Genomic DNA, 25,806 nt, shown 5'->3' on the forward strand with positions numbered 1-25,806 from the left:
AGAAGCGTTCAGCGCCCACTCCACTGGCCGCCTGTCCGGATAGCTCGGTATTCCCTGCCCCAGCCCAGCACGGGAGCCGGGCTGGCAGAGGCATGGGAAGTTTAGCTTCCGGTGCACTCAGAAGTCAAGAGTCAAAAGCTCCATCAAATAAACTCAAAACCCCGGTGAGCACTAGTAGGAAAAGTTTATAATGCTGATCATAATACTTATAAAATGCTTAGGGCTACCGAAGCCACAAATTCGTAATCTCTTTATTCTTACAATTTCAATTAGAAGACATTCATAACCTCAAAAAAGTTCTGAAATAGTTCTGCCTGCTCCCAAACCGAGTTGAATAATTCCATTTCCATGCTGTCTTCCCCCGCCCCACGCAGTACCCACCTGCCACTCCGTCCCTACCCCTGGCTGGAGCAAGCCAGGATGCACTAAATGAAGTGACAGAATGAACGGGGGGCATCTGCACACTCGGCTTAAGACAGAGAAACCTGCCTTGCAGTGTTTATGGTTAGGCTGGGTCTCAATGCTTATAACTGTCACCAGTTCAATTCAGTGGTTTCTTTTGAGTGCTTTCCAAGCCAGGAGACAGATGGAGGCGACGATGCCTTTCTAGTCTTCACCTAGAGAAAGGCATTCTCTGCAAAGACAGGCAGTTCAATCTTCGCCACTCTCAAACATGCCTCAGAGAGCCATACTCAAGAAGCGGTCCTAGGCTGGGCACAGTGGCTCAACATTTGTAATCTTAGCGCTCTTCAAGGCCAAGGTGGGAGGATTGCTTGCGGTCAAGAGTTCGAGACCAGCCTGAGCAAGAGCAATACCCCCATCTCTACTAAAAATAGAAAAAATTAGCTGGGCATGGTGGCACACGCCTGCAGTCTCAGCTACTTGAGAGGCTGAGGCAGGAGGAGCCCTTGAGCCCAGGACTTTGAGGTTGCTGTGAGCTAGGCTAATGTCACGGCACTCTAGCCCAGGGAACAGAGTGAGACTCTGTCCCCGCCGCCCCCACCAAAAAAAGAAATATAGGATGTCTAAATAAATTTGAATTTTGGATAAGTACATTTTTAGTATAAATGTGTCCCATGCAATATTTGGGGTATAATTCTAAAAAACAGAATTGTTTATCTGAAATTCAAGTTTAACTGGGCATCCTGTAGTATCTGACAATCTCAGTAGACAAGATACTTAGAAGGAAAACAATCTTTCAAAGAGCTTGAGAATGACGAGAGCTGAGACCTTTGTACAAGTCAGTGATAACAGAAAAAATGACATAGCTGTATAGCTGGAAGAGACCTAACAGATCACCTAACTACACACTTCAGGAAGTCCCACAGCTAATGACTGAGTTGGGAGAGAAGCTTCCAGTATGTCCACCACGACCAAGGCTTTTCCCACCAGGCTGTCCTGTGTCTTACATGAACTTCAAGAGAACTAAATCTTAGATTTCAACACATGAATTTGTAACAACCTACCTTGAAACTTCCGAGTTTTGGGGTTTTTTTTCCCTCAAGTTTCGGTGCTTAAGTTGCTGGGAAGATACTGAGTCTGGCTTACGGCTGGCTGTACTCCATGGGGCAGGTCACGCTGGCTTCAGCATGGTGACAGATGTGTCTAGTGCTGAGCCTCAAATGAACCAATTAACTCAAGTCTTCCTGGGCCCAAGCTAAGCCCGTTGCCTGGGAGCTGTCAGTGTCGCAGGAAGAAAATCAGCATGTTTATAACAAAGCAAACCCAACTCGAACCCAATCACTGTCACCACACCCAGTGGCTGCAGAAGAGCAGACTATATGCTGTGTGTATCCAGAGCATTAATGGCTTCTAGAAAGCATTTTAATGCCCTCGGACATGGATTACCAATCCGGGGCTGTGTCCCCCTCGCCCACGCTGGAATCTGGTGACGGGGTATCACACACCTAGCTGTGCCCGGGCAGAGGAAGGTAAAACCCGTGGCAGAATCCGGCTGAGTGCCATGCGGCTTTCAAGCCAATCCCCTGGAAGCATCTCCCGCCTTTCTTGAGAATTCAGTGTATAAGCTGGTAATTTAAGAAAAGAAAAAAAGCTGGGGGGAAAATTTCTCAGCGCAGATAAGAGAACCTGCCCAAGTAGAGCGGGCTGGCAGGGCTCGTGTGGCTGCCAGGTGACGGCGGTGAGGCGACACCAGTCCTGTGGGGCCGGCCAGCTGTGCCCCTTCCTGGCACTGTCCTCACTGGCTTCACGGTGGCTGCAGATGGCCACTCGTCCCTCAGTCACTCCGTTCTTGAGCTCCGTCCAACGGCCACGGAGGCTTTCAAGTGAACTGCACTAGACGAACGCAGACTAACTTAATTCTTTCTCACAAAAATTTCCTCGGGTGAGCACTGTGGCTCTCGCCTGTAATCCCAGCATGTGGGAGGCTGGGGTGGGAGGATCTCTTGAGGCCAGGAATCCAAGACCATCCCGGGCAACGTAACAAGACCCGGTCTCTACGGAAAATAAAAATAAAATGAGCTGGGCTTGGTGGCACACCCCTGTAGTCGCAGCGACTTGGGAGGCTGAGGGGGGAGGATCGCTTGGCGCAGGCCCACGAGTACGGTCGCAGCGAGCTGTGATCACTGTGCTCTGGCCTGAACACCAGAGCGAGACCCAGTCTCTAAAAAATTAAAAAAAGAAAAAGGTCTCCTCAGAAATGTCTGCCTTTCCTGGGACCAATCTAAGACGGGGCTGAAGGCAATCTTACTGTTTCTCTCTGAAAGCTAAACTCCCTTTGGATGAGAAAATAATGCCAAAACACCCAGAATGTCATTCCTGGCCTTCACATGCACAAGCTAGCCTGCACCCTCAGCAAACACGGAAGTATCACCTAGAACTGGAAACACATCCACTCCACTCAGACCACTTAAAACAGAATGATGAGAAAAATACGAACCAACAGAAAGAAAATTCACTTCATTTTCTACTATGATGAATATTCAAAGGTTGCTTCAAATTAAATACATTTAATTATAACTCCAGGCAGGATTCACACTAAATAAGACCTCATAAGTCCCATATGCAGCCATGTCACCTAATCTGCAGCACAGAACACTCGGCCATCGGCACAAGCAGCAGAAGTGTCACCACCCCAAGTACCAGGCAGCTGAGAGCCGGCAGCCTTTCATATATTCTTCTCCACTGCCTCTCAGCGTCCTAAAGGTTGCAGCCACACAGAGTTCTTTTAGGGATTAAAACGGGAGGAGAAAAATAAAAGGAAGCCAACAATCATCCCTGAAGAAAAAGTAAATCCATTTCCTGGCGAACCTCAGCTTGCAGACCACGTCCGCATCAGTGCTCTCCAGTCTGGACATAGTCTTCTGTGACCTGGGAGAGTGTGCTCAGGTACTGCCAGCTCAGGGCAGCCAAGAGCATGACAAATGACAGGTAAATGGGGGAGTAGTGGCTTCGGGAGATGAGCTGACAGTTGGGAAGATTCTGCGTCCTGATCGTGGAGATGATTTGTCTTGTTTTACTAGAAGATGGATCCGAGTCGGGGATTCTATGATAAATCTGTTAAAGAAAGAAGAAAAAGCGGAAAGTGCTACATATTGAGTACTAGGTGCTTTATAAATATTTTCTGTGGTTACTTCTCAAAACAACCCTCAACAGGTGGGTATTTTATGCCTATTTTTCCAAGGAGGAAACTGAGGCTCAGAGAAATGAAAGTGACTAACCCAACGCCACCCAGACGAGCCACCCTGATAAGGCAGGGATGTCAGCCCAGGCCTGCCAACCACAAAGCATGTCCTTCCAAGCAACCAGGAGGCACAGGTGCGCTCGCTGTACTCAGGAGCTCCCGAGACCCTTGAGGGCGGTGGCTGCGTCACACCGATCCTCATGTCCCCAACACCTCAGTGCCAGGCAGGCAGGAGGTGCCCAACAAATGTCAGCACAGTTCACTCTGGCTGGCGCGGTAACATGGAGCAAGGGGAGATACTGGAAAGACTGTACAAAAGCAACTTAGGAAAACAGGGCCTGTGGGGGGGGGGCACAGCTCGGTGAAGGACGGAGCGCAGATGCAGGGACTCCTGCCAGCCACCCTGGCGTCCTCCATGAACCTCCACAGGCCTCCGAAACATGCAGACTCCATGTCGTCTTCTATGTCCCAACAATTACGCCTGAGCCGGGCCCTCTGCACCCCTCATCTGACCTACCCCGGCCTCCAAAATGAGTTCCTGTGTCTAAGCTCGAAGCCTAAAATCTGCTCGTCTGTTCTCCACACTCTCACCAAAGACCTAGAACCTCTGCTTGATACCCCGTGGCTCCCAGTCACCTGCAGAATAAAGTCCGACCTCTGCAGGGCGCAGCACAAGGCAGCGCAGAGCTGGTGCGGCAAAGCTGGTGCGGGTGGGGCCCAGTGCACCCCGCCACCTCCCTCTTCACACTCCTGCCACACTGCTGCCCCAGACTACTGCGCGCTCCTGTTCCTTTCTCCTCCCACATTCCTTGACCTGGCTCTTGCCTGTCCCCAAGTCTCAACTCCAGTGTTACGCTTCCTAGAAAACCTGCCTGCACCTCCAGATTGGGCCAAGCGCCACCCTCTGGGACATACATCCTATCTTACCACTCACGTAAAAATGGCCCTTTTGCAGCTGTCGCCCCAACTAGACCACACCTGTCTCATTCCCCATTTTGTCCCCAGCCCAGCACTGCCTGTACACAGAAGGCCCTCCATAAAGGTTTACCGAATGTGGCTCAGGCCTGTAATCCCAGCACTCTGGGAGGCTGAGCCAGGAGACCAGCCTGAGCAACAGTGAGACCCCAACTCTACTAAAAATACAAAAATTAGCTGGGCATGGGGGCACGTGCCTATAGTCCCAGCTACTCGGGAGGCTGAGGCAGGAGGATCGCGTGAGCCTAGGAGTTGGAGGAAGAGTTTCAGGCCCATTAGCGGTTCTCGTGGGGGGAGGTGGCGATAACCTGAACCAGGACTGAGGCAGAGTGTGGAGAGGACAGAGCAAGTATTTTTTTAAATAAGCTTTTTACCCCAAATTTTCATTACATAATGGATTTTTTCCCCACCAACATATCCAATGTTCTTGCCACCCTCCTTCCCAGAAAACACAGCTAGAATTTAATACGAGGAAATAAAACAACATGCTCACAGGACCATGCTGAACGTGCTGCAAAGGGCAGCTACAGAGAGAAAACAGGTGGGGAGGAACCACCATCTCTTCAGTTTTTTTGAAAAAATGTTTAGATGATGCAATTCTGCTTGCAAAGACAATTAATATAAACATAAAGTAAACAATCAAAATTCCTTCATGCTCCTCCTCCTTGGCCACAGGCTGGTGTACTTTTTGACCTTTTGCTATGTCCACATAAGCCAGTATACATAAACACATAAAATGTCATATATGAGTATATTATGTAGAATCATGTAGAAATATATGTGAATCTATATTGTGCACATAAAATTATACACAATTTTAAAATCAATTATAAACATATTTTTCTGTAATCTGACATTTTTAACACCAGAACCTACAAAATGATGTCATTCTTTTTTTTTTTAACACAAGCTGCTTCGCATGAATGTATTAAATTAATAAATTCCCTACCTATGAGGATTGAGGACAAAATGCTACACAAACATCCTTGCAGGTTCCCTGGTTATTTCTGTAAGACGAAGTCCTAGAGCTGCTGGGCCAGAGACCGACGCACACAGGTTTCTGATGGGTAGGAAAGAGGAAAGGCAGAACCCGCAGCACGCGAGGACGCCTACACACAGGGCAGGGGAGAAGGCAGGGGACTCGGGGATGTCCCCACGTTGTCTGGATTCCATGATTAGGTAGATGGTGATGTCATTAACAAAACAGAAAAATAAGAAAGCACCCGAGACGAGAGCAGAAAGCACTGATGCAGAAAGAAGTGAAATCAAGACAGAACCCCAGGAAATACCAGCGTGCAGGGACCAGGTGGCCACAAAGGAGCCAGAAGGGCACAGGAGCAGAGAGGTCAGAGGGCCACTGTGTGGACACTGTGCCGCGGAAGCCAAGGGAGGAAAGGGCTTCAAGGAGAGAAAGAGTCAAAGTGCCAAATGACACAGTGGGGTCAAGGAAGATTATTAAAAAATTGATCATCAGATTTGTAAAGTAGGAGGCCATCATCAGATCACTCTGGTAAGAAAAGTTCTATGGACGAGGCAGGAAGAAAAGCCAGGATAGAGTCGGCTGAGACACAAGTGGAAGTAAGTGACGTCAAGTTCATCTACTCTTTCGAGACGCTTGGCTGTGAAGGGGAGGCAGAGGAGGAGGGAAGAATCCTGCTGTGATCACTTTCTGAAGTGGTGGCCTGGGCACGCATACAGAGAGGAGCTCGGCTTTGGCTCTGGGAGGGGCGAGATCTCGGGGAGGCAGCAGGGGTACCCCGGCGCAGCAGGTACAGGGGGTCAGGCCTGCACGGGAGACAAGGCAGAGGGGGGCTCAGAGGGATCTCGTCCTTCCTCTTGTAGTCAGAAGGCAGAGTCAGCTGGGACGCTCAGAAGAGGACAGGGACACACGGTGGTGCTTTTCAAACTTTGTGTTCACAGGAAATCACCTGTGGATCTTGGTAAAAGGCCGATCCTGTCAGAAGACCGTAACTCAAGTTCTAGTTCCAGTATTTATTATACGCTGGGCCTTGGGCAAATTATTTGATTGCTCTGAACTGCACTGGTGACGGTAACCTCCCGAGAGATCACGATTAAACGGTATCACGGGAGGTGATAAACTGCCCGTGAGGACACCGTGCATCTCTGAAGCCAAACCGACCCACGAGTGCAGCAAAATTCCCAGGTAGATTTATCTCAGAAAATACCATATCGTGGGGGAGTAATCACTTGCTCCAGTAAAAAGCAAAACAAAACAAAACCAAACCACCACCAAACACCCAACCCAGCTTTAAGAGAGAAAACTACGATTTGCAAAGGGCAAGAGAAAAAAATTGGTGGGACGTTTAGAATTGGTGTGGTGTACACGCATGTGGTGTATGTGGCTTAGCCTTTTAAAGCGAGGCCGAATGTTAAAAGGCATGTATGTAGTCACAGTGCTGCATAAAAAGTTAATTAAAGCCATGAAACAACTCTGTAGCTTTCTTTTAGAAAACACAATTCTGAATGTATTTTCAGTTGTTTTACATTTGATAGAATTGGTCTATTTTATTCTAGCCAGCAGTGATTTAAGCCAAAAAAGATGTTTTTTTGTATATAAGCATTCGTAAAGTAAGACACGGTGACGAGAGAATTATCTTAGAAGCCATCCTCCTGCCTGTCGGTGTCACTGCCTGTCTCAGGCTTGCACACAGCAGGCTCCTGGCAAGCAGGAGTGGGGACGGAGAGGAGGAAGGAAAGCCTGCCGAGGGCGCACTGGGGTGGCCGCCGCGTAGGCAGTGGGGCTCCGTCTTGAAGAACCTCCGGGGAGCCTTATGCAATTCGGGGAGCCTTATGCAACGCGGGGAGCCTTATGCAACGCGCCGCTGAGGAGGCGTGGGCACCCCTCCCCCGCCTCCTGCGTTGTGTGTGCCCAGTGCCAAGCATTTCCTGCAGCTGGTCAGAGGCACTAAGTGGCTACTGCCACTTGGTAGGAAGCCAACAGGAATATAAGCAATGAAAAGTGACTAGAAATTTATTAACAACTCTAAATTAAACCAGGATGTTTTAACAAGGCTTCAGGAGAGAAGTTGAACCGGCGTTCATCTAACTCTGGACTTTGGGCCGCTTGCGTCAAAATCACCTGGCCTCCTTGTTAAAAATGCAGACTTCTGGCCCCATCCCCTGGCCTGCGTTTATCAATCTCTGGGAAAGGGCTGGGAATCTGCATTTCCCAACAATCCACCAGGTGATTCTCGTAAAGCCAGAAGTTTGAGAACCACTGGTATAGGTCGTGGGAACGCAGAAAGCAGATGGGGAAAGGACCAGGCCAGGTAACGGAAAGGAAATACAGAAGAGAAATGACAGGGTGGCCGAGGAAAAGAAAGAGGCAATACGGACCAGGGCACTGTCTCCTTCTCTGTACATTGTCATGTGACACCATAAAACGTAAGGCACAGCCTACCTACCAAATAGGAGCTTCCTAACCTAATCCGTTAAGTCAGAACGCTTGGAACACCCTCAAACGCCACCTCATTATTTGAAAACACGTAAGATTTATCCTCTCAGAGCAACCGAACAAGCAATGCACAAATATCAGACGATAAGATCAGCACCAAGTTGTAAATTTATGTACTAGCCCCATTCCTGGGTTATTTTGTGTCTCCTAACCTTATTTTTTCGTTTTACTCTCTCACCTACTTCCAGTTGGTCATCCTGTTGTATTTCGTGTATAACCATAAGCCACCTTATATCCTTCTGGGAAAAAGGTTTATTTGGAATCAATCCCGGGTACTCAAGTGAATAAACACAATAAATTAAAAAAAAAAAAAAAAACCTTTTTGGAGAACTCCAAAAGCATTTTAATATGCCCTCCCACGAGATAAATAAGGTGAACAAATGAAGAGAAATCGTGGTTGAGATCAGTCCCTGGTAAGATAATTAGTGGCACTTTGAGCCCTCCTGACGGCCAATTCTAACACACACGCAGGACAGCGCTTGTTGCTGTGAAGTGACAGCGTCACATTGCAGGGGGACTCCCCTGGGCGGAGCTGGGAGGGCCAAGTGACCTTTCAGGTGCTTCTTTGCCACGCCTCACCCCCACACCCCACTAACCTGAAAGCACGCAGGTTTTACAAACTTAATTATTCAGGTCTTAATTCCCTGGTGAGCCATAAAATTATTCAGTTTTTCAGGGACCTGCCAGTCTCGGTCGAGGAATCGTATCTGCTTCTCAAGGGCGGGCTGTGACAGATTTTTCATCTACACACCTGGCATGTCATCGAAGCCAAATAAACACCTGTTGGTTCGACAGGGGACACAGAGCTACTATAAACGTCTCCTGGGCGGGGACGAGCCCTGTGCAACACGCACCACAGCAGCTCCTCTGAGCCCCAGCGGCACTTCCAGGCCTCAGCAGGTCACTTTCCACAGTGGAATATACAAGCAGCCCGATAATCACTTAAAAGTCTCATGTGTTGGGGAGGCATGGGCAATGTATATAGCCTGATCTTTTGTACCCCCTTAATGAGCTGAAAAACAAACAAAAAATAAAACAAACAAAACAAAAAAAAAACTGTAAAAAAAAAAAAATCCCCCCCAAAAAATAAATAAATAAATAGAAAAAAAAAAAAAAAAAGAGGCTAATCACCTCCATTTCTCTCTATCCAGAAAAAAAGAGAGTGTAAATTTGGCACCATCACATGAATTTATTGCCATGTGTTAAATGCTCCCCCTTCAAGGTAAATAGTTGCAGTTTTTTGTCTCTTTAGTCTGAGTCACTGTGAATAACTCTTTAAGACCAGTGACCTCTGTGTTTTTGTCACATCAGAATAAAAGCTTAGAGCTGATTCAAAAAAAAAAAAAGAAAGTCTCATGTGTGAACATCTTAACTTCCCTTACAGCAAGAATATTAAAAAAACCACAGGCAGATTCTGATTCTGCAGGTTTGAGCAGGGCCCAGGATTCTAACGCTCCCCGTGTGTGGCAGCTGCTGCCCGAGGCGCACTTGCGCAGCGCACAGCAAACAGGGCCTGCAGAGCCTGGCCGTGCTCTAGCCTGACCAGAGGGAGGGGACAGGCAGCATCCAGAGACACAAACAAGACTGCCCTCGCCAAGGAATTCTCTTTGGCAGGGAGGAATGAAGGTTTCTGGCTGTCTGCCTGAGCATTTATTTCTATCCCAAAATAGCAGGTTGATCTTCTCCCAGCTGACAGGCATCCAGGCTGATTTGCAGCTAAAGACAGAGCAGCGTCCACCTGCTCGGGAGGGCTCGGGGCTGCAGGCCCACTCCTCGTGTAAGCACTGGGGGTGCACAAGGAGGTCCCCTTTAAAGTCCCTTCCAGGTGCATTCTTGCTACAGCCAGTCAGTCCAGAAACCGGACAGAATAAATGTGTCTTACTTTCTTACTGCAAATGACTTGGTCAGGGAGGAGAAATAGGATCAGTGTTAATATCCGGACACCTGCAAAACGCCATACCACTTGTGACTTCATACAAAAAGTTTTCCTTTAAAATCTTATTTGCAAATGTCCTTGTAATAAGTGCTTACATTAAAACCAGTATCAGATTCTATTGTTTCAGACTTAGAAATCTTCAGAGTTTTCTGAATCAAATCAAATAAGTTTAATATTAACATTTCCTCCAAAATACCTTGAGTTTCACGAGTGTAACTTTAAACAAAACAACTGATGCCCTAAATCAGACGTCAGCAAAGTTGTTATTAAAGGGCCAAAAAATATTTTTAGCTTTACAGGCCACTCTCCGTTGCAGCTACTCAACTTGGCCATTATATCGCCAAAGCAGCCACAGACAACACATAAACAAATGGCTGTGACTGTTCCAATAAAATGTATTTACATACACAGGAGGCGGGCCAGCTGTGCTTTGCCCACCCTTGCCCTCAATCAAACTGTGAATCACAACTAGGATTTAATTCCAACAGTTAAGGAAAAGCCAAATAAAACCTGAGTTTTAATATAGTACTGGCCACAAAATTTTTAAAAAATGGTTTTCTAAGCCTGAACAACATAGCCAGACCTCGTCTCTACCAAAAAAAAAAAAAAATTAGCTGGGTGTGGTGGTGCATGCCTGTAGTCCCAGCTCCTCAGGAGGCTGAGGCAGGAGGATTGCATGAGCCCAGGAGTGTGAAGCTGCAGTGAGCTATGATTGCATCATTGCACTCCAGCCTGGGTGACAGAGTGAGACTCTGTCTCAAAAAAAAAATGGTTTTCTAAAACTAGTGATCCAAATAAAACTGCAAAACCAAACATTGTCTGAACTACATACTATATATAAAATGTTTCTAATTTATATAAGATGAAGACACAGAGCCTTGAATGGTACTATTCCATATTCAGTTTAGAAAGAGTAACTGAACCCCTTGGAATAGAGGTTAACAGCACAGGCTCTGATGCCAGACAAACCAGGGTCCAAATTATGGGTCTAGTCATGAGGCTGGGGCCTCACATCTCCCCGAGATTACTGGAACCCACCTACCTGCCACGCCAGGCACAGTAAGCTCAAAAGAAGTGCTGGCTGTACGGGGACCTGGAGAGTCTCACTGGTAGCAATTTTTCGGTCGATGGATGAATACTTTCATCTAGTTATTAAATGAATGTTAGGATTTTTCTAAAGATTTGGTCTTCTCTTAGACCTTCTGTAGGTGCCTCTGACAGAAATGCTGATGTCCACAAGTTGTCAGAAAGTAGGGAAGAAATATAAGCAGAATGTGCAATATGCAAGAAAAATTAGAAGAAATAGTTGAAGAATTATGTTCAGATGAAAACATGGTTGCAAATCATATCCCTGTAAACATATGATAAGGGGACTGGAGGGACACACAGAACCATGGACAGCGGTCACCTCTGGGGAGGGAGCACAGGCTACCAAGGAACAAGGCCTTTTATGTTTTCATAGACTCGGCAGTATCTAAACCCCAGCAAGGGCATACTTGAGGGCCACAGCCCATCCCGGCCTCCACTCCCTCGATGACAGTAGCCACCATCCCTGCCAGTTATGACAATCAAAAATGTCTCCAGACATTGCCCAATGTGCTCTGCGGGCAGCGGCAAATCACTTCCATTTGGAACCACTGCTCTAGGGCCTACAGATTAGAGAGAGTTCTAGCCTCTAAGAAATAAACTTTTTGAACCTAGTCAAACCCCTCCACATTTAGAAACTTAACTTGCACAGGTATGTTTTGTTTTATAGGGTGGCTTTGGCATTTGAAATGAAATTTTCAGAAAAAAGCTTAGAAATAATTACAACTTGATGGCTGTCCTTTGCCTAAATTCCCAACTGTGGTTTCTAAATGGCAGCCTGTGGTGTGATGGAAAGTACTAGACTCGGGGTCAGGACACACGGATTGCAGTCTGAGACCCGCACGATCATGTGCTGCATCAGCACACATAAGCCTCAACTCCACGTTCCTCACATGTGAACGAGCAGCTCGGTTGGCCTCTAACATCATCTTCCAGCTCAAAAACCGTGATTCTATCAAGGGCTCCACCCCACAGCCCTGCTTGTCTCCTCTCACCAGAAACCGTTCTGGGGCTACGTGCTATGCACTACACAGCCCCGAACAATCAGCTCGGCTCCTGTGCTCACACCTTCCTCCCAATAAAGGGTACCAATTCCTGTCTGTCTAGGTCATAGCATAGTCAGTTGTTAGGGTCATCTAATGTCCACACGTGATATGTTTAAATATCTAATATCAAAATATGATACATTTAAATAGCGCCATTCTTTAAAGAATAAAAGCAGCTACAAATTATCTAGGTAGTTAAACGAAAACCCACCTCTTCCATATACTGGTATATTATAGCTTTCACAGCCGGCATATTGGTGGCGTCCATCATCAGGGTCACTGCTTGCCCTTTCCGAATCTTCACCACCCCTTTGAACACCTGCGCGTTATTGTAACAGGCAGCCAGAGTAGCAATGGCCATCACCTACCGGTAACAAGGAGAGGGTCTTAAACAATTCTGTGGTTTAGCCACAGAAGTTCCATTTTATTTGAAAAGAACAAACACAAGCAGGTCCAACATTTTCCATGATAAAGCAATGGGTGATTAGATCTGAAATATATATTTCAAAATAACATCTGGAAAGAATTTTCTATTTTAGCTGTTTTTCTATTTTCCCTATGAATTACATTCATTGTATACTAAAAAATAATGCCGGGGGAGGGGGCACCAGAAAGGGGGTGATTCCCTGTGTTCAAGGTAAATTATTTCTAGGATAATGGAAACCTAAGACAGGCATCCAGATTTTAGTTTCAACCACCATTCAAAATTGTTCACTAGGCCGGGCGAGGTGGCTCACGCTTGTAATCCTAGCACTCTGGGAGGCTGAGGCGGGAGGATGGCTTGAGGTCAGGAGTTCAAGACTAGCCTGAGTAAGAGCAAAACCCCCGTCTCTACTAAAAATAGAAAGAAATTATATGGACAACAAAAAATACATATAGAAAAAATTAGCTGGGCATGGTGGCACATGCCTGTAGTCCCAGCTACTTGGGAGGCTGAGGCAGGAGGATTGCTTGAGCCCAGGAGTTTGAGGTTGCCATGAGCTAGGCTGACACCACGGCACTCACTCTAGCCCGGGCAACAGAGTAAGACTCTGTCTGAAAAACAAACAAAAACAAACAAACAAAAAAACAACAAAATTGTTCACTAGAACAAGATCGAACCAAGTTTCCAAATCAGTTAAACCCTGTGATTTTCTTTGCTTATTTAATATCTGAAATAATTGGTAAAGGTGATTAAAAGTGTAAGCTCCTAGAATATCGAGGGGCTAGGTCCAGAGGATCAGGTTCTCTTACCCTGAGTCTAGGAAAAGGACAATAATAATTAGGTGCTTAGACTTTTGTAGTATAACAGCTTCACCTAAGTTTTACCCAGCGCTCCCCATAAATCTAGGCCAAAGCCCTCAACTTAATTGTGAAGATAAGGATCTGTGCAGTTTAGAATAGTGTGGAAAGAAGAGTAAATCGAGGAGGAAGGCTCTGGAAAGGAGCAGCCTTAAGCTGAAGCCTGAGGAGAGTGTGGTGGTTAGGAGGGAAGGGGCAGGCCCTGAAACCCCCAGCACAGGGAGATAAACTGGAATCATCTCTTTAAGGAGTCATATCCTCAAATAGAGCAGAGCAAAATCCTCCCTTACCATCACCCTGTTCCCCTGGCCCCTACTTCCCACATACACCAAGAGGAGCCCCATGCCATACCTGTGGAATGGCACAGAAGTTAAACACGCTCTGGTTTCTGAGCCTGGAAAGGTAGGTGATGACATCTGGGATGTGGTGCAGGGCATTGGTGATAAGTTCATTCAGGCACTGGACGGCCAAGTCAATGTTCTCAGGTTTAGCAAAATCCCCCAACTTCTTAGCATACCTGCCCCAAACCTAGACAGATAAGGAGATTAAAGAACAAGTCAACATGTGCATGGCGGAGAATTTACATTTTAATCCTTTAATTTACATATTAAAGGATAGTTGTGGATAAGAACTATGATATACAGTAACATCTCTCTTAGCTGCTGACTCATTCTTCACCAAGATTACATCCATTTTAAGCTCCATGCAATAGCTATTTTGACTACCAGTCAGGGTTCAATCGCAACCTAGGAGTCAAGTATTTAGGGAAAGTGCCCCTTAGGGACAATTAGTGTAGCAGGTGTAAGCAATACTTTGATGACCTCAGACTAAAGAGGTCTCTAGTTACTCAGAGCTGTTAGTCTACACCTGAAAAAACAGCCAGCCATATACAAAATCAGCCACTACAGTACTGCAGGTTAAATATTAAACATTCTCAAAATGGCCAGGCCTCAAAATAATTAATATTACATCCCCAATTCTGATAAGAATGCTGCTGAGAAGCATATCTGTGAAAATGAGCTGAGCCTATAAGTCCATCACCTCCCTGGATCCTGGTAATACAAACATAAAATAACACCCTTGATTCCAAGAGTGGGATTTGGTTTGATGATTTTTAATGATATTATTTAGAGGATTCTCTGAAGCTTGCAAATAACTTACTTTTATTCTTGGGCAATTCTTAAGCTTCCTAAAAAATAATGCTTATTGTAACTAACTCTACACATTCCTCAAAATAAATGACCAGGCCTAAAAGGATTCTATTGAAAGACAAATTTGTTATCCATTCTTAATTTGCACCTGAAGCCACCCAAATTGATGGTACTAGGTTATTCTGCAGAACCTGGAGAAAACAGTTAACGAACCTCCACGTACTCATCCAGCTTCAACAACTGACACATGGCCAGTCTTGTTCCAGCTACACCCCACTCCTGGATTACTTTAAAGTAAAGCTCTGATGTATCATTTCATCCACAAATACTTCCTTCTGAATTCCCCAAAGATAAGGAACCTTTCTTGTACACATGTCTAAGATTATTTTTCCCCAAACACCCTGTATCTGTTACCTCTTGAGGCCAAAACTCTCTCCCCTCTTGCTGGTCTTCCAGGTAATCCCGGATGATGTTTGTTTTCTGCAGAAACAGGCCCATCGAGTTGGCACGTTCTTCATCTTCACCAACTAAGGGGTCTTCGAACTCTGAGGCCGAGAAGAGACGGGAAAGGCCAATTCCCACCAGCCCAGCAACGTAGTGGCAGTACTGTGAGAGAGAATTTTTAAAGCTCTTTAGTAATGAAATCTACTAAAATGGACACACTAGAGATCAGTAGCTACAAAAAAAGCAGGTTCCAAACAGAATGTATAAGACAAGTTCTATCTACTTTGGCCTCGTTTAGTGGTAAGCTCTCTAGGACATGAGTAATTTCATTCATGGAATATTAGATACTTTAAGTCCCTATAAAGTGTTTATGATGAGACATTCGATTTAAATAGATGAATTGTAAAACCAGAAAACCTGGAACCGGTGGACAACTTTTCCTCATTCTAACTTCATGATGGACCATCAGCTCTGCCCTCCTCACCACACTAGGACAATGTTTTACAGAGACACTAACCTTGTCCCACTCCTGTTCAGAGGTCACGTGTTTGTCCAAAAACTCTGCCATCCCAATTCCCATTCTCCGGCAAATGTCAGCAATCACTGTTTGATATTTCTTAGCCAGGTTTCTAAACTCGAGGGAGATCTGAAATGGAGACCATAAAAAAACAAAACTGTGCATGGCACCAAAGACCAGAAGGCAAAGCAATGGTGGAACTCATTACTTATGACTCCCAAATGGTTCACCTGCAGGCCTCATCTAGGTCGTGCTAGCTTTCTACATATTGAATAATAGGCTCAGCAAATTTTACAAATATTAAGATAGAAGGGTCTAAAAATGCCAATGTTTCTAAGACTCAAAAGAAGATTCAAAGTCTCATTATACATTCATCTTTCCAATATATAATAAATGAGATGCTTCAACATAAAGCTCAGCATAAGGGTAAGAATTTTAGGGAGAATGGCCTATTTCAGACAAACCTCATTAAGGCAAATACTCACTTGTGCAAACATGAACTGAGCACTTCCTAGGTAACAAGCTTTGTCCCAGGCACCAGGGCTGGTGCCTCAGGGCAACAGACACACAAGCCCTTGAAGAACTTACATTCTAGTGACATCAGCCAACCATTTTCTCCCATCAGTTCCCCAATTTATATCCTGAAGCTGTGGTGTTCCCCTCACTGTAAGGCTATACTTTTTAATTTCTTGAACAACTCAACTCAATCTGAGACATGCTGCCCAATATTTTTTTCACAGCCCAAGCCCTAATGCAGAAAAGTAGTACTGAGGTTTTTAAAATTTATTGTTACCGTGCAAATATCTTGTTTCAGTTCAAAGTAGTGCTATAGGTTATCAAAATACAATATAAAAACACCATGAAAATTCTTAAAATGTTAAAACATTAAAACAGCCTACACATACACTACTGAAAACAGTGAACAGACTTTGTTAAAGATCACAAGTGTGAGATATACTTGGTTTGTGCTTACAGAAAGGTTAGAAAAACTTCCTCAGGAAACATTTAAAATTAAGGGAAACCAGCTGGTTGCAGAGCACCATAGGAATTCAGGAGCCTAATATAATTTATGACTTCTCTGATGCACACCAACTCTTAAACCCAAAAAACCCATAAAATCAATTTGGTCTTTCCAGAACTCAGTTCTTTCCAAAAGGCTGTTCTTTCTAGAACTGCTGTTCAAGCCAAAGCCAACAGGTTATTCCTTTGTGGATTTAAACAAACTAGCAACTCTACCAGGGGTTATTCTAATTCCTGAATCTCCCCAGAACTGTTCCTTCAACAGATCCTTGGCCAGACCAGTTCTATTTATAAGAGAGGAGAGGCGAATGAGGGCGGGGAGGAGGAGGAGCTTAGACTGAAAAACAAACCCTCCAAAATAAACACTTTCACTTCTGAATCTGACCTATCCTCTTCAACAGCATTTTGGTATTTACTACATTATTATGTAATTCAAAAAGTGAAAACAAAAATATCCAGGAAAAGGTGACAATGAATAACCTTATGTTTTCCCAGAAACCCGGGGGAAGAAGAGCTTTGCCGACTCCACACCCCGAGCCCTGTTTCGTATGTTCTCTGGGCACAACAACAAGCTCTGCTGCGTGAAGTGAGCCAGAGCTCACCTCCCCGCTCCAGGTAACGCTGTTCCACAACCACAGTGGTTTCTAGGTTCTCGGATCACTTTCCGGTGATCCCAATTACAGGAAGGAAGGCCCCCATGGTGAGTCTACCGGGATGATGGAGAAATGCCAGACCCCAATGGGCAAGGGTGGCGGGGCACTTCCATTACCTTGTAAGTACAAATCCCCCTAATCATTACCATACAAACCTCAGGAATATTATGATCAAAACACTGGGTGAGCCTACATTCACCTATCTTTAAAGTGTTTTCTGTTTGTTTGCTTTGTTATTTTTAAGCATTTTTTAAAGAGAGAAGAACATTTGCCAGTGATTAAACACAAGGATTCTGGGCCCAGACCTTCTGGATCTGAATCCTGATTCTGCCACTGAACTTTACAGGTGATCTTAGGCAAGGTACTTAATGTCTCCATGCCTCAGGTGCCTCATCTATATAAAATGTGGATAGTAATAGTATTTCACGTACCACGTAGTTTGCCTGTTAAACTACATTTAGATCAAATAACAGTAAATTAACAATGAAATATATTTAGTAACTGATTCAAAGTAAATTGCTCAGTAACTATATTCTATTATTGCTATTATCACTTAAAAATAACCCTGTTTATTCCTTCAGCTATGTTTAGAGGTAGAGCTCTAAGACTTCTAGCTTTCCACTAGTACCAGGTGAGAAAGATGTACAGTCAAGTGCCACATAATGACGTTTCAGTCAAGGACAGACTGTGCACACGATGGTGGTCCCATAAGATTCTAATATTGTATTCTTAATGTACCTTTTCTATGTTTAGATACACAAATACTTGGCTGAGGTGCAGAGAGGCTATGGAACTGCCCCCCAGGTAATAAGTGGGCAGTCGGGCTTCAGCCTTGGCTACCAGAGTTCTTAACCATCGGCCTGCTTATTTTACCTCTCTCTACAAGTCCGAGGGCCAGCTGACAACTACATTGCCAATTAGAAACACAAGGGTATGCAGGAGAGATCAGTAAGTGCACTAACCGTTGGGAAATCCTCCAGCACCTGTCGATCTTTCTCCTTGCTCTCCATGAACCGCCAGTCTGGTTCGTAAAGGAAAGAGTGAAAGTTGTGTAGCAGTGGGACCTTCTTCTCCACACTGATGGTCATGTCATCTTCCAGAGTGTCCAGAGCTCGGAGAACCAGATAAAATATGCACACGGCATTCCTTTACAAAAGGAAAAATATATTAATTTGTGTCAGGCCTAAGCCTGCCTACAACCTTAACTCTATAGAACTATAAGGGTATCCAAAGCACTTCATACTTAAGGAAACTTTACGCTAGTAAGCTACATTTCACTAATGTAGAACAACTACGCGGAGACCAAAAGACCAAATGTTCAGACTGAATTAATATTTTAGTATATGTGCTGCTGAAATGAGCACCCAAATTAATATTTTGAAAGTAGAAAAGAAAGTCAAAAGGCACAATAACTTCTCAGTATAAATACTACCACATATAAAGGCAATTGGACAAAGAGATGTAAAGAAAATTGGAAACCAAGAAGGGGGAAGGGTGAGGTGGGGTGGGGGTGACGGATAAAAATTTACGTATTGGCACAATGAACACTGTTCTGGTGATGGGCACACTAAAAGCTCTGACTTAGGCACTATAAATGTATCCATGTAACAAAAACATTTATACTCCCTTAATATTTTGGGGGGGGGAAAGCAAGTGTGTATAATTCATGTGCACAGAGGCAGCCTCAAAAGAATTAAGCCAATATGTTAGAAAAGCAAAGTAGTATAAGGGAAGCCAAGGAAAATGCAGAACCTGCTCAGAGACAGATTCAGCTGCCAGGACTAAAAAAAGTTAATAAACATCACCATCCCCCCATACTTCTCTGAAAAAGCCAGGCCTGCAGGGACATTATTAGATGGCAAAGTGCCTGGAAAGGCATTCTAAAGTAAACACATGGACTTTGCAACCGAATATCGCTTTCACTCAACACAAAGTGCAGTGTCAAAAAAGTAGCTTGCAACGACTCAAAGGCCCCTGGAAGAGCGTCCCTCCCCCAAGCCAGAAGCACTGCCTCGCCACTCACCTCATTTCCCCATCCAGCGCCTCGATAACGGCCGCGAAACTGCGGCTGGTCTGATTCAGATACTTGTAGCAAGTTTTCAAGCTGCTGCTGAGCGAGTCCTGCGGGCAGAGAAGACACACGGCGGTGGGAGACGTCGAGGAGCAGGAGTGGGAGTGGGAGTGGGACAGGCGGCTCCACAGCCTGGGGCAGCCGCTCTCCCCGCTAGGCCAGTCTTTGCAGAGCCAGGGGGAGGGTACCGGGGGGCAGCCCCGCGGCGGGGTGCCTGCGCCCGGGCTCCTGGGCGCCGCGGCGGGGCTCAGCACCCAGGTGCGCTTGAAGAAGGACATGGCCTTGGTGCCGCAGGCGGCTGCGGCCATAGGAGTCGCAGACCCAGCGGAGTGTTTCCTCCATAGACGCGAGCAGAGCTGGGAGGTGCCCACAGAGGGGCGGGACGGGCTTCCCCCAGCTCCAACACAAGCTGGGCGGGCAGAGGGCCCCGCAGGCCACACACGTGGAGGCCATCGCCCCCCCCCCCCGCTGCCGGCCCCGCCCCCCGCAGGCCCCGCCCCCGCCGCGGCTCGGAACCCCTTCCCCACCTGCCTCTCTGGGCTGGCTGGCTGGCCCTTGTCACCTGCACCCACAGGCTGCTGCTACCGAAGCCCAGGACGCCTTGAGAAGCCTGCTCTTGCTCCCAGTGACAGTTTCTCCTAGATCCAGCTGCAGTCAGGCTCCGGGGAATCCTCTTCCCAACTAGGCCAGGACTTGGGTACTTAACGCGTCTGTCTTTGCATCGCCCAATGTTAACAAGAGTCTTGCTGAGTTGGTTTGGCCAGAATCCCCCAACCTCAGTATCTGATCACCAGATCCCGTCCCTCTTCCCCATCATCCCCCAGGTGAGGCCGACCTTCAGCAGGGATCCCCCTTCCCCACGTTTCCTCCTAATAATTTCCCATCCACACGACCAGCCCCACCCCCTCTATAACTTCCTACTTTTCCTTGTATTTGGAATTGAGCCCAGTTCTGTACCGAGGTCTCTTTCCCCCATTGCAATAGTTTTTCTGAATAAAATCTGTTTTTACTGCTTTGACTGCTACTGTCCAATTCTGGTTTTTAACACCTGTTAAGCTTCTACTGTCCTCTGGAAAGCTAACCATTCTTTTCTAGATTTCTTCTTGTCTTTCCCTTTGAAATTAATGAAATGTGGTCAGCTGTTTCCTGAACTTTACTCGTCCCTAAGGCAAACAAGTAAGGACTGTGTTTTTCCAGGGGGAGAAAAAGCCTTATTTTCAATGCAAGCATATCAGAAAGAATTACTGTTTGTGTGTATTTTATATAGACTTTTTAAAGAACACTTTTAGGTTCACAGGGAGATTGAGCACGAAGTATAGAGAGTTCCCCGTGTACTTCCTTCTCCCCCGTGCACACACAGTCTCCCCACACTCTTTTTAAGAGAGAAATAGGAAACATTTGAAATATCTAACAGATGAGTGGTTAAAAAAATATGACATATCCACTGGTAGGAAATTCCATAAAGCCACTTCAGAATGTTAACCACCTGGACCCTGGTGGGGGGTTCAGGTGAACTACGTTCTTTCTATTTGTATATATTTCCTTTATTTCTTACCATAGATGCACATTATTCTGTCAAAAGAATAAAGCTTTTTTAAAAATCACATAATCCTGAGAATTTCATTTTATTGCCATTTCCAATTGAAAATTATTAGTAAAAGCTAACATTAATATTTACTGAGCACCAAACATTAGCAAAACACAGTGTCTGGCACATAAATATATTCAGTAAAGAAGCTGGGTACGATAGCACACACCTGGAATCCCAGCACTTCGCTTTGGAGGCCAAGGTGGGAGGATCACTTGAAGCCAGGAGTTCAAGAGCAGCCTGGGCAACAAGCAAGACCCTATCTCTACAAAAAATAGAAAAATTAGCTGGACATGGGAGCTACTTGGGAGGCTGAGGTGGTAGGATGGCTTCAGCCCAGGAGTTAAATGTTGAGGTGAGCTATGATGACGCCACTGCACTCTAGCCCAGGAACAGAGCAAGACCCTGCCGGAAGGAAGGGAGGCAGGCAGGGAGGGAGGGAAGGAAGGGAAAGGAAGGGAGAAGAGAAGAGAAAAAAGAAAATAACAACTCTGGACTGAGCTGCAGACCAGCTCTCCACACAACCTGACTGTTGTCAGGCCACAACGCTTCCTTGTGCACTGCCACGTGTTTTAATCTTGAGCTCCAACTAATGGTGTTGATGTCTACCCAGAAGTTTCAATAAATGCAAAGGTACAGCCCCAGTGGCTTTGAAAAGCAATCATCTTCAAGAATACTACCCCTCCTTCCTAACACAGCCCTCCACTCCGACAGGGAGTGCGCTAAATAACTTCCCTCCCAAATTACCAAGATTAGTGCAGGAAGATGCAACTATTAAGCTATGGAAAACACTACTCATTGTAAAAATTTCCAGCGCTTGATTCCCAGGAGCTGAGGGGGAGCTCAGGCTGCTGTTGCCTGTCCCCCGAGGCTCCCGATGTTTTCTGTTGCTGTCTGAGATCTGGCGCACTCCCAAGAACTCTCCACCAGGAGAACACAGGGATGAAGGGCATTAAGAGAAAGCGTGAAGGGTGGCCAAGACCAAACTCCCAGCACTGGGCTCCAGCCTCATGTGAACAGCAATTCCACAAGGGAACAGCTACCAGCCCTCCCTGCAGCCTCCTCAGGAGGGGAAAAAACAAAAAACCCACAAACTTGAGAACTGAACTTACATAATAACAAGATTAAAACCCCCTTCATTAGGCTCCTACTCCATGCCACGCACAACACACTCATTACCTTTAATCCTTACTAAGCCCTTTCAGAAAGGTCTTACAAGCCCCCGGTCCACCTGAAATCTTCATGGCTGGATCCGTAGCAGAATTTAGAATTTTTAGTGTTTCAGAAAACAGGCAATAAAATGCACATACAGCCCCAGTCAGTTCAGTTGTGTTAAGTACATTCACACTGTTGCACAATCTCCAGAACTATGTCACTAAGTTTTGGGGTGGCTCATTACTCAATAAAAGCTAACTGATGCATTGAGATAGCCTCAGAGCTTAGCCCAGTGCCTGGCAAGCAATAAGGACTCAATAAATACTATTATTATTATTACTAATTTGGTTATTCTAACTCCCAACATAATCTACACCCAATATAATCTCTTCCCACTCCCCTGCCAAGTTAATATTCCAAAACTATCACTTTCATCGTATCATCGCTCTGCTTTTGACTATCACCTACTTGACTGAATACAGCCCAGCTTTCAAAAGCAAACACGTACTGACTGAGCTTTCTGCTTCTAACCTACCTTCTTCACTTCCAGCCAGGGCGGCTCCCTTATCATTCACACACAACTCAGTCCTATCTGTGCAATTTGGCTTTTTGCAGAGTATCTATCCTTCCCACTAATCTAAACCCAATGCCTCTTCAAGGCCGTATACCTTACAAAGTACTTTTCTCATGTTTTCTGAAAACCCTTCCCTCTAAAACACTTCCACTTCACTAAAATTTCCTGCAATCAAAACTTACTTAAGATTACTAGATTTCTAGATTATTTTACTTTTGTACACTGTTCTGTTAGACTGTGAACATGCTTAGGATAGGCATTTTCCACATTGTGTACCTCACACTAAAGTGTTCAACTTCTAGCTGGATCTAGACAATCTTCTGCTTAATATATCTCTGTGGTCCATCATCTTAATTATAAGCAGCATAGTGGGGCTCTGGAGTTAGAATGCAAGGGTCAAAACCTGGCTCTGTCACTTAAAAGCTGCTGCGCCTTAGACAATTACTTAACCTCTCTGTGCCTGTTTCCTCATCTATAAAACAGAAAAATAATAGTACTTCCTCATAGGGTTACTGGAGGTTTAAATAATGATAAATGTAAGGTGTTTAAAACAGTGCCTAGCATATAGTAAGTGCTAAATAAATGTTGGCCATTGTTATTATGATATCTTTTATGTAAAAAGTAAAAATCTAGGCTTTAAAAGTCTTTCAGCAGGGCACCATGATGGAAGAACAGGTCCTGAACAGGTACAATAAGGGATCTGAACTGTCCCCAATCCTAAATCCACAGTGTGACTTAGTCCACAGCGAGACTGCCTGAAAAAGTCAATGATCACTGTTTGGGGGTGGAGGTGGGGTGAGATGAGGAAAAGGGCTTTAATTGTATCTGGACATTTTATCTCTGAAGAAAAAACAATGGACACAAAGTGGTTTGATATATTATTTGTACCATTATTTGTTTGAAATATTTTGTATTTAAAAATTCATTTTTTAAGGTAAAGCAACCTTGAACTATGTTAATTTGAAATATTAGCGTCCACAAGAAAGGAATTTCAAGTTCTAAAATGGCCAGACAGCACCTAAAGTACTGTGCAGTCTTGGATGCTAGACTTTAAAGAGATCTGGTCTCTGGTAAATGATCTGGAAAGGGTAACATAAGATGAATAACTGAAGAAAGAATACAGAACATTTGGCTTGTATATCAATATTCTTAGAGAGAATATGAGAGTTCTCTTAAAATACTTCAAGTGTTGTATTACAAAACAAGGACTGGACTTTGTGGCTCTAGAGGGAGAACAAAGAGTAAAGTTCAGCCCACTGTAAGGTAACACTTCCTAAAACGCAGAACTATCTGGAAAAGGCCTGCGCAGTCACCGAAGGTAATGAATTACCTATCACTGGAGGTGTTTAGGAAACTGTACAAACTGGATTATAAAAAAGTGATTCTTAGTTTTAGGTCAGAGATCCCTGGAAGAATCTCATTACAGACCATTTCCCCCCTACTCCCAAAACGCACAAATGCACAATAACAAGTATTTTCAACTAATTTCAAAAGAGTCCCAAGTAAGAAATCCTAGTAAGAATCTCAGCAAGGCATGGGAGCAATTTAAAGCTGTATTTCCTTTAAGTATCCCTCAAAAGACTAAACCCCATCCCAGAAGTGATTTTGCCCCTTTCCGTGATTTCTTATAGCATTTACTGTATTCTGCCACATTTACTTAAGTTTACCTTGTTTAAAAACCCAGACACTTCTTGAGGGCAGGGCACTCACCCTTTGTGCATTAATTCATATTCACATGTACTGACAAACTATTATGTTTGAGGCACTAAAGACATGTCACATCAAATAAGGTTCCTATTTTTAAATAGCTTAAAATCCAGAATCAAATACAGAATCTTAAATCTGAAAAAGACTTTGGGACCATAAAATCAATACACAAATAACCACAAGACTATATGGGGTGCTTGCTATAAGGTGAAACAGTGCACAAGAAAATGGTTGAAGTTCACAGGTAATAAGAAAAGACGTCTTCAGTATGGTGTCTTCCTAAGTATTCTATGAAAAATTGTATCACATTTTATTGCCCTGACAAGATGGTGCGCACTTCGAGTGCCTTATTTGTCTACACATACCATCCTGCTGTGCTGCACCCAATGTACTTCCTAGTGTGGGAACAGGAGTTCAATAAACATCTGCTGAATGGTCTGTAGAGGTGGCACTCACTGCAGCTAGAGCTTGAAGGATGAGGATTCTGAGTTATGAGATAATGGGGAAAAAAATTTTTTTCTGATGGAAAATTAAAGCGTTTTAATAAAGAAAACCAACTAAGAGTACATTTAAATAAAGTACAGTATTTGTGACATTTCCATTGCAGAAAAAATTAAAAGCTTTTGATACAGCTTGAATGAACGTGTCTATTCATTCAATAATTATGTAAGAACAATTTTCTTGTTGGAATAAATACCTTCCTAAGCATCCCTTTAATAAAGGGTACAGGAGGGAGGCAGACGAAAGATAAATAAAACCAAGTCCTAGCCTTCAGGCAACTAACAATCTAGCTAATCGACAGACGTACAGGTAACTAAAAAGCACTAAAGAGCAGGTATGTTATTAAAAACCGCAGGGAGCACGGAGGATGAGGCAACTGACAGCAGGAAGGTGAGTGAAACTTAGGGAGGAGGTGGTGTAACCAGGAAGCGGACGGATGAGTAGGATTTCATTCCTCTCCCATTTAATTCGCTCACATAATCTCAGTTTGGACACACCAACGCTCCCCGAGACAACGAAATATGAAGCAAAACCCCTGAAAACCAAGGCTGGCAGGAGCAGATGCGTTTCAAGCCCCAAGACCACCTGGAGGGAGAAGGCCTGTGGGAGGGCCAAGCCCACCCGGGCCGGCGCTGCCCTCCGAGGGCACAGGGCCCCCCTCGGCCCGGCCCGGCCGCCCAGACCCCAGAGGCCGCCGCCGCGCGCAGCTCCGCGCCCAGCTGGAATGCAGGACGCTCGGCCCACCTGGTCCATCTTGGGCATCACCTTCCGCCGGCCCCCGATCCGGAAGCGCAGCAGGTTGTAGAACTCCTCGGGGTGCCCCAGGCACTTCACGAACTCCATTGTTGCGGCGGTCTCCGGAGCCTCGCAGCTCACCTCTCGGGTCCCTCCGGCTCCCACCGGCCGGCGGGAGCGAGCGGGCGGGGCGGCGGGCCGGGCGGAGATGGGGGCGGGCCCGGCGCGGCGTCGCCCCGCCCACCGCC

The 25,806-nt window shown here is 45.3% G+C and overlaps 1 protein-coding gene across 3 annotated transcripts; it reads right to left on the reverse strand.

Moving 5' to 3' along the window:
- Nucleotides 1–2,870: 2,870 nt before the first annotated feature.
- FDFT1 (farnesyl-diphosphate farnesyltransferase 1) lies at nt 2,871–25,753 on the reverse strand. Of its 3 annotated transcripts, XM_069484798.1 has the most exons (8): nt 25,568–25,753; nt 19,251–19,348; nt 18,190–18,373; nt 15,555–15,683; nt 15,008–15,199; nt 13,794–13,970; nt 12,373–12,525; nt 2,886–3,516 (listed from the first exon to the last, which is right to left on the reverse strand). In XM_069484798.1, the coding sequence occupies exons 1-8, from the start codon at nt 25,664–25,666 to the stop codon at nt 3,295–3,297; spliced, it is 1,254 nt and encodes a 417-aa protein (XP_069340899.1). In that variant the 5' UTR covers nt 25,667–25,753; the 3' UTR covers nt 2,886–3,294. The 3 variants fall into 3 exon arrangements, with proteins under 3 accessions (XP_069340898.1, XP_069340900.1, XP_069340899.1); XM_069484797.1 differs by lacking the exon at nt 25,568–25,753 and having other exon boundaries at nt 2,871–3,516; nt 19,251–19,695; XM_069484799.1 differs by lacking the exon at nt 15,555–15,683 and having other exon boundaries at nt 2,875–3,516.
- Nucleotides 25,754–25,806: the final 53 nt, after the last annotated feature.

The sequence above is a fragment of the Eulemur rufifrons genome, chromosome 12, assembly GCF_041146395.1.
Source record: "Eulemur rufifrons isolate Redbay chromosome 12, OSU_ERuf_1, whole genome shotgun sequence".
NCBI lineage: Eukaryota > Metazoa > Chordata > Mammalia > Primates > Lemuridae > Eulemur > Eulemur rufifrons.

Bases quoted from the DNA above. Each gene is read 5' to 3' on its own strand.
- FDFT1 (XM_069484797.1), bottom strand. From the start codon at position 19,606: ATGGCCGCAGCCGCCTGCGGCACCAAGGCCATGTCCTTCTTCAAGCGC. The intron at 15,200-15,554 runs GTTAGTGTCTCT...TCTCTCTCACAG, and splicing joins CTGAACAGGAGTGGGACAAG to TACTGCCACTACGTTGCTGG. The intron at 3,517-12,372 runs GTGGGTTTTCGT...TTTCTTTAACAG, and splicing joins TATACCAGTATATGGAAGAG to ATTTATCATAGAATCCCCGA.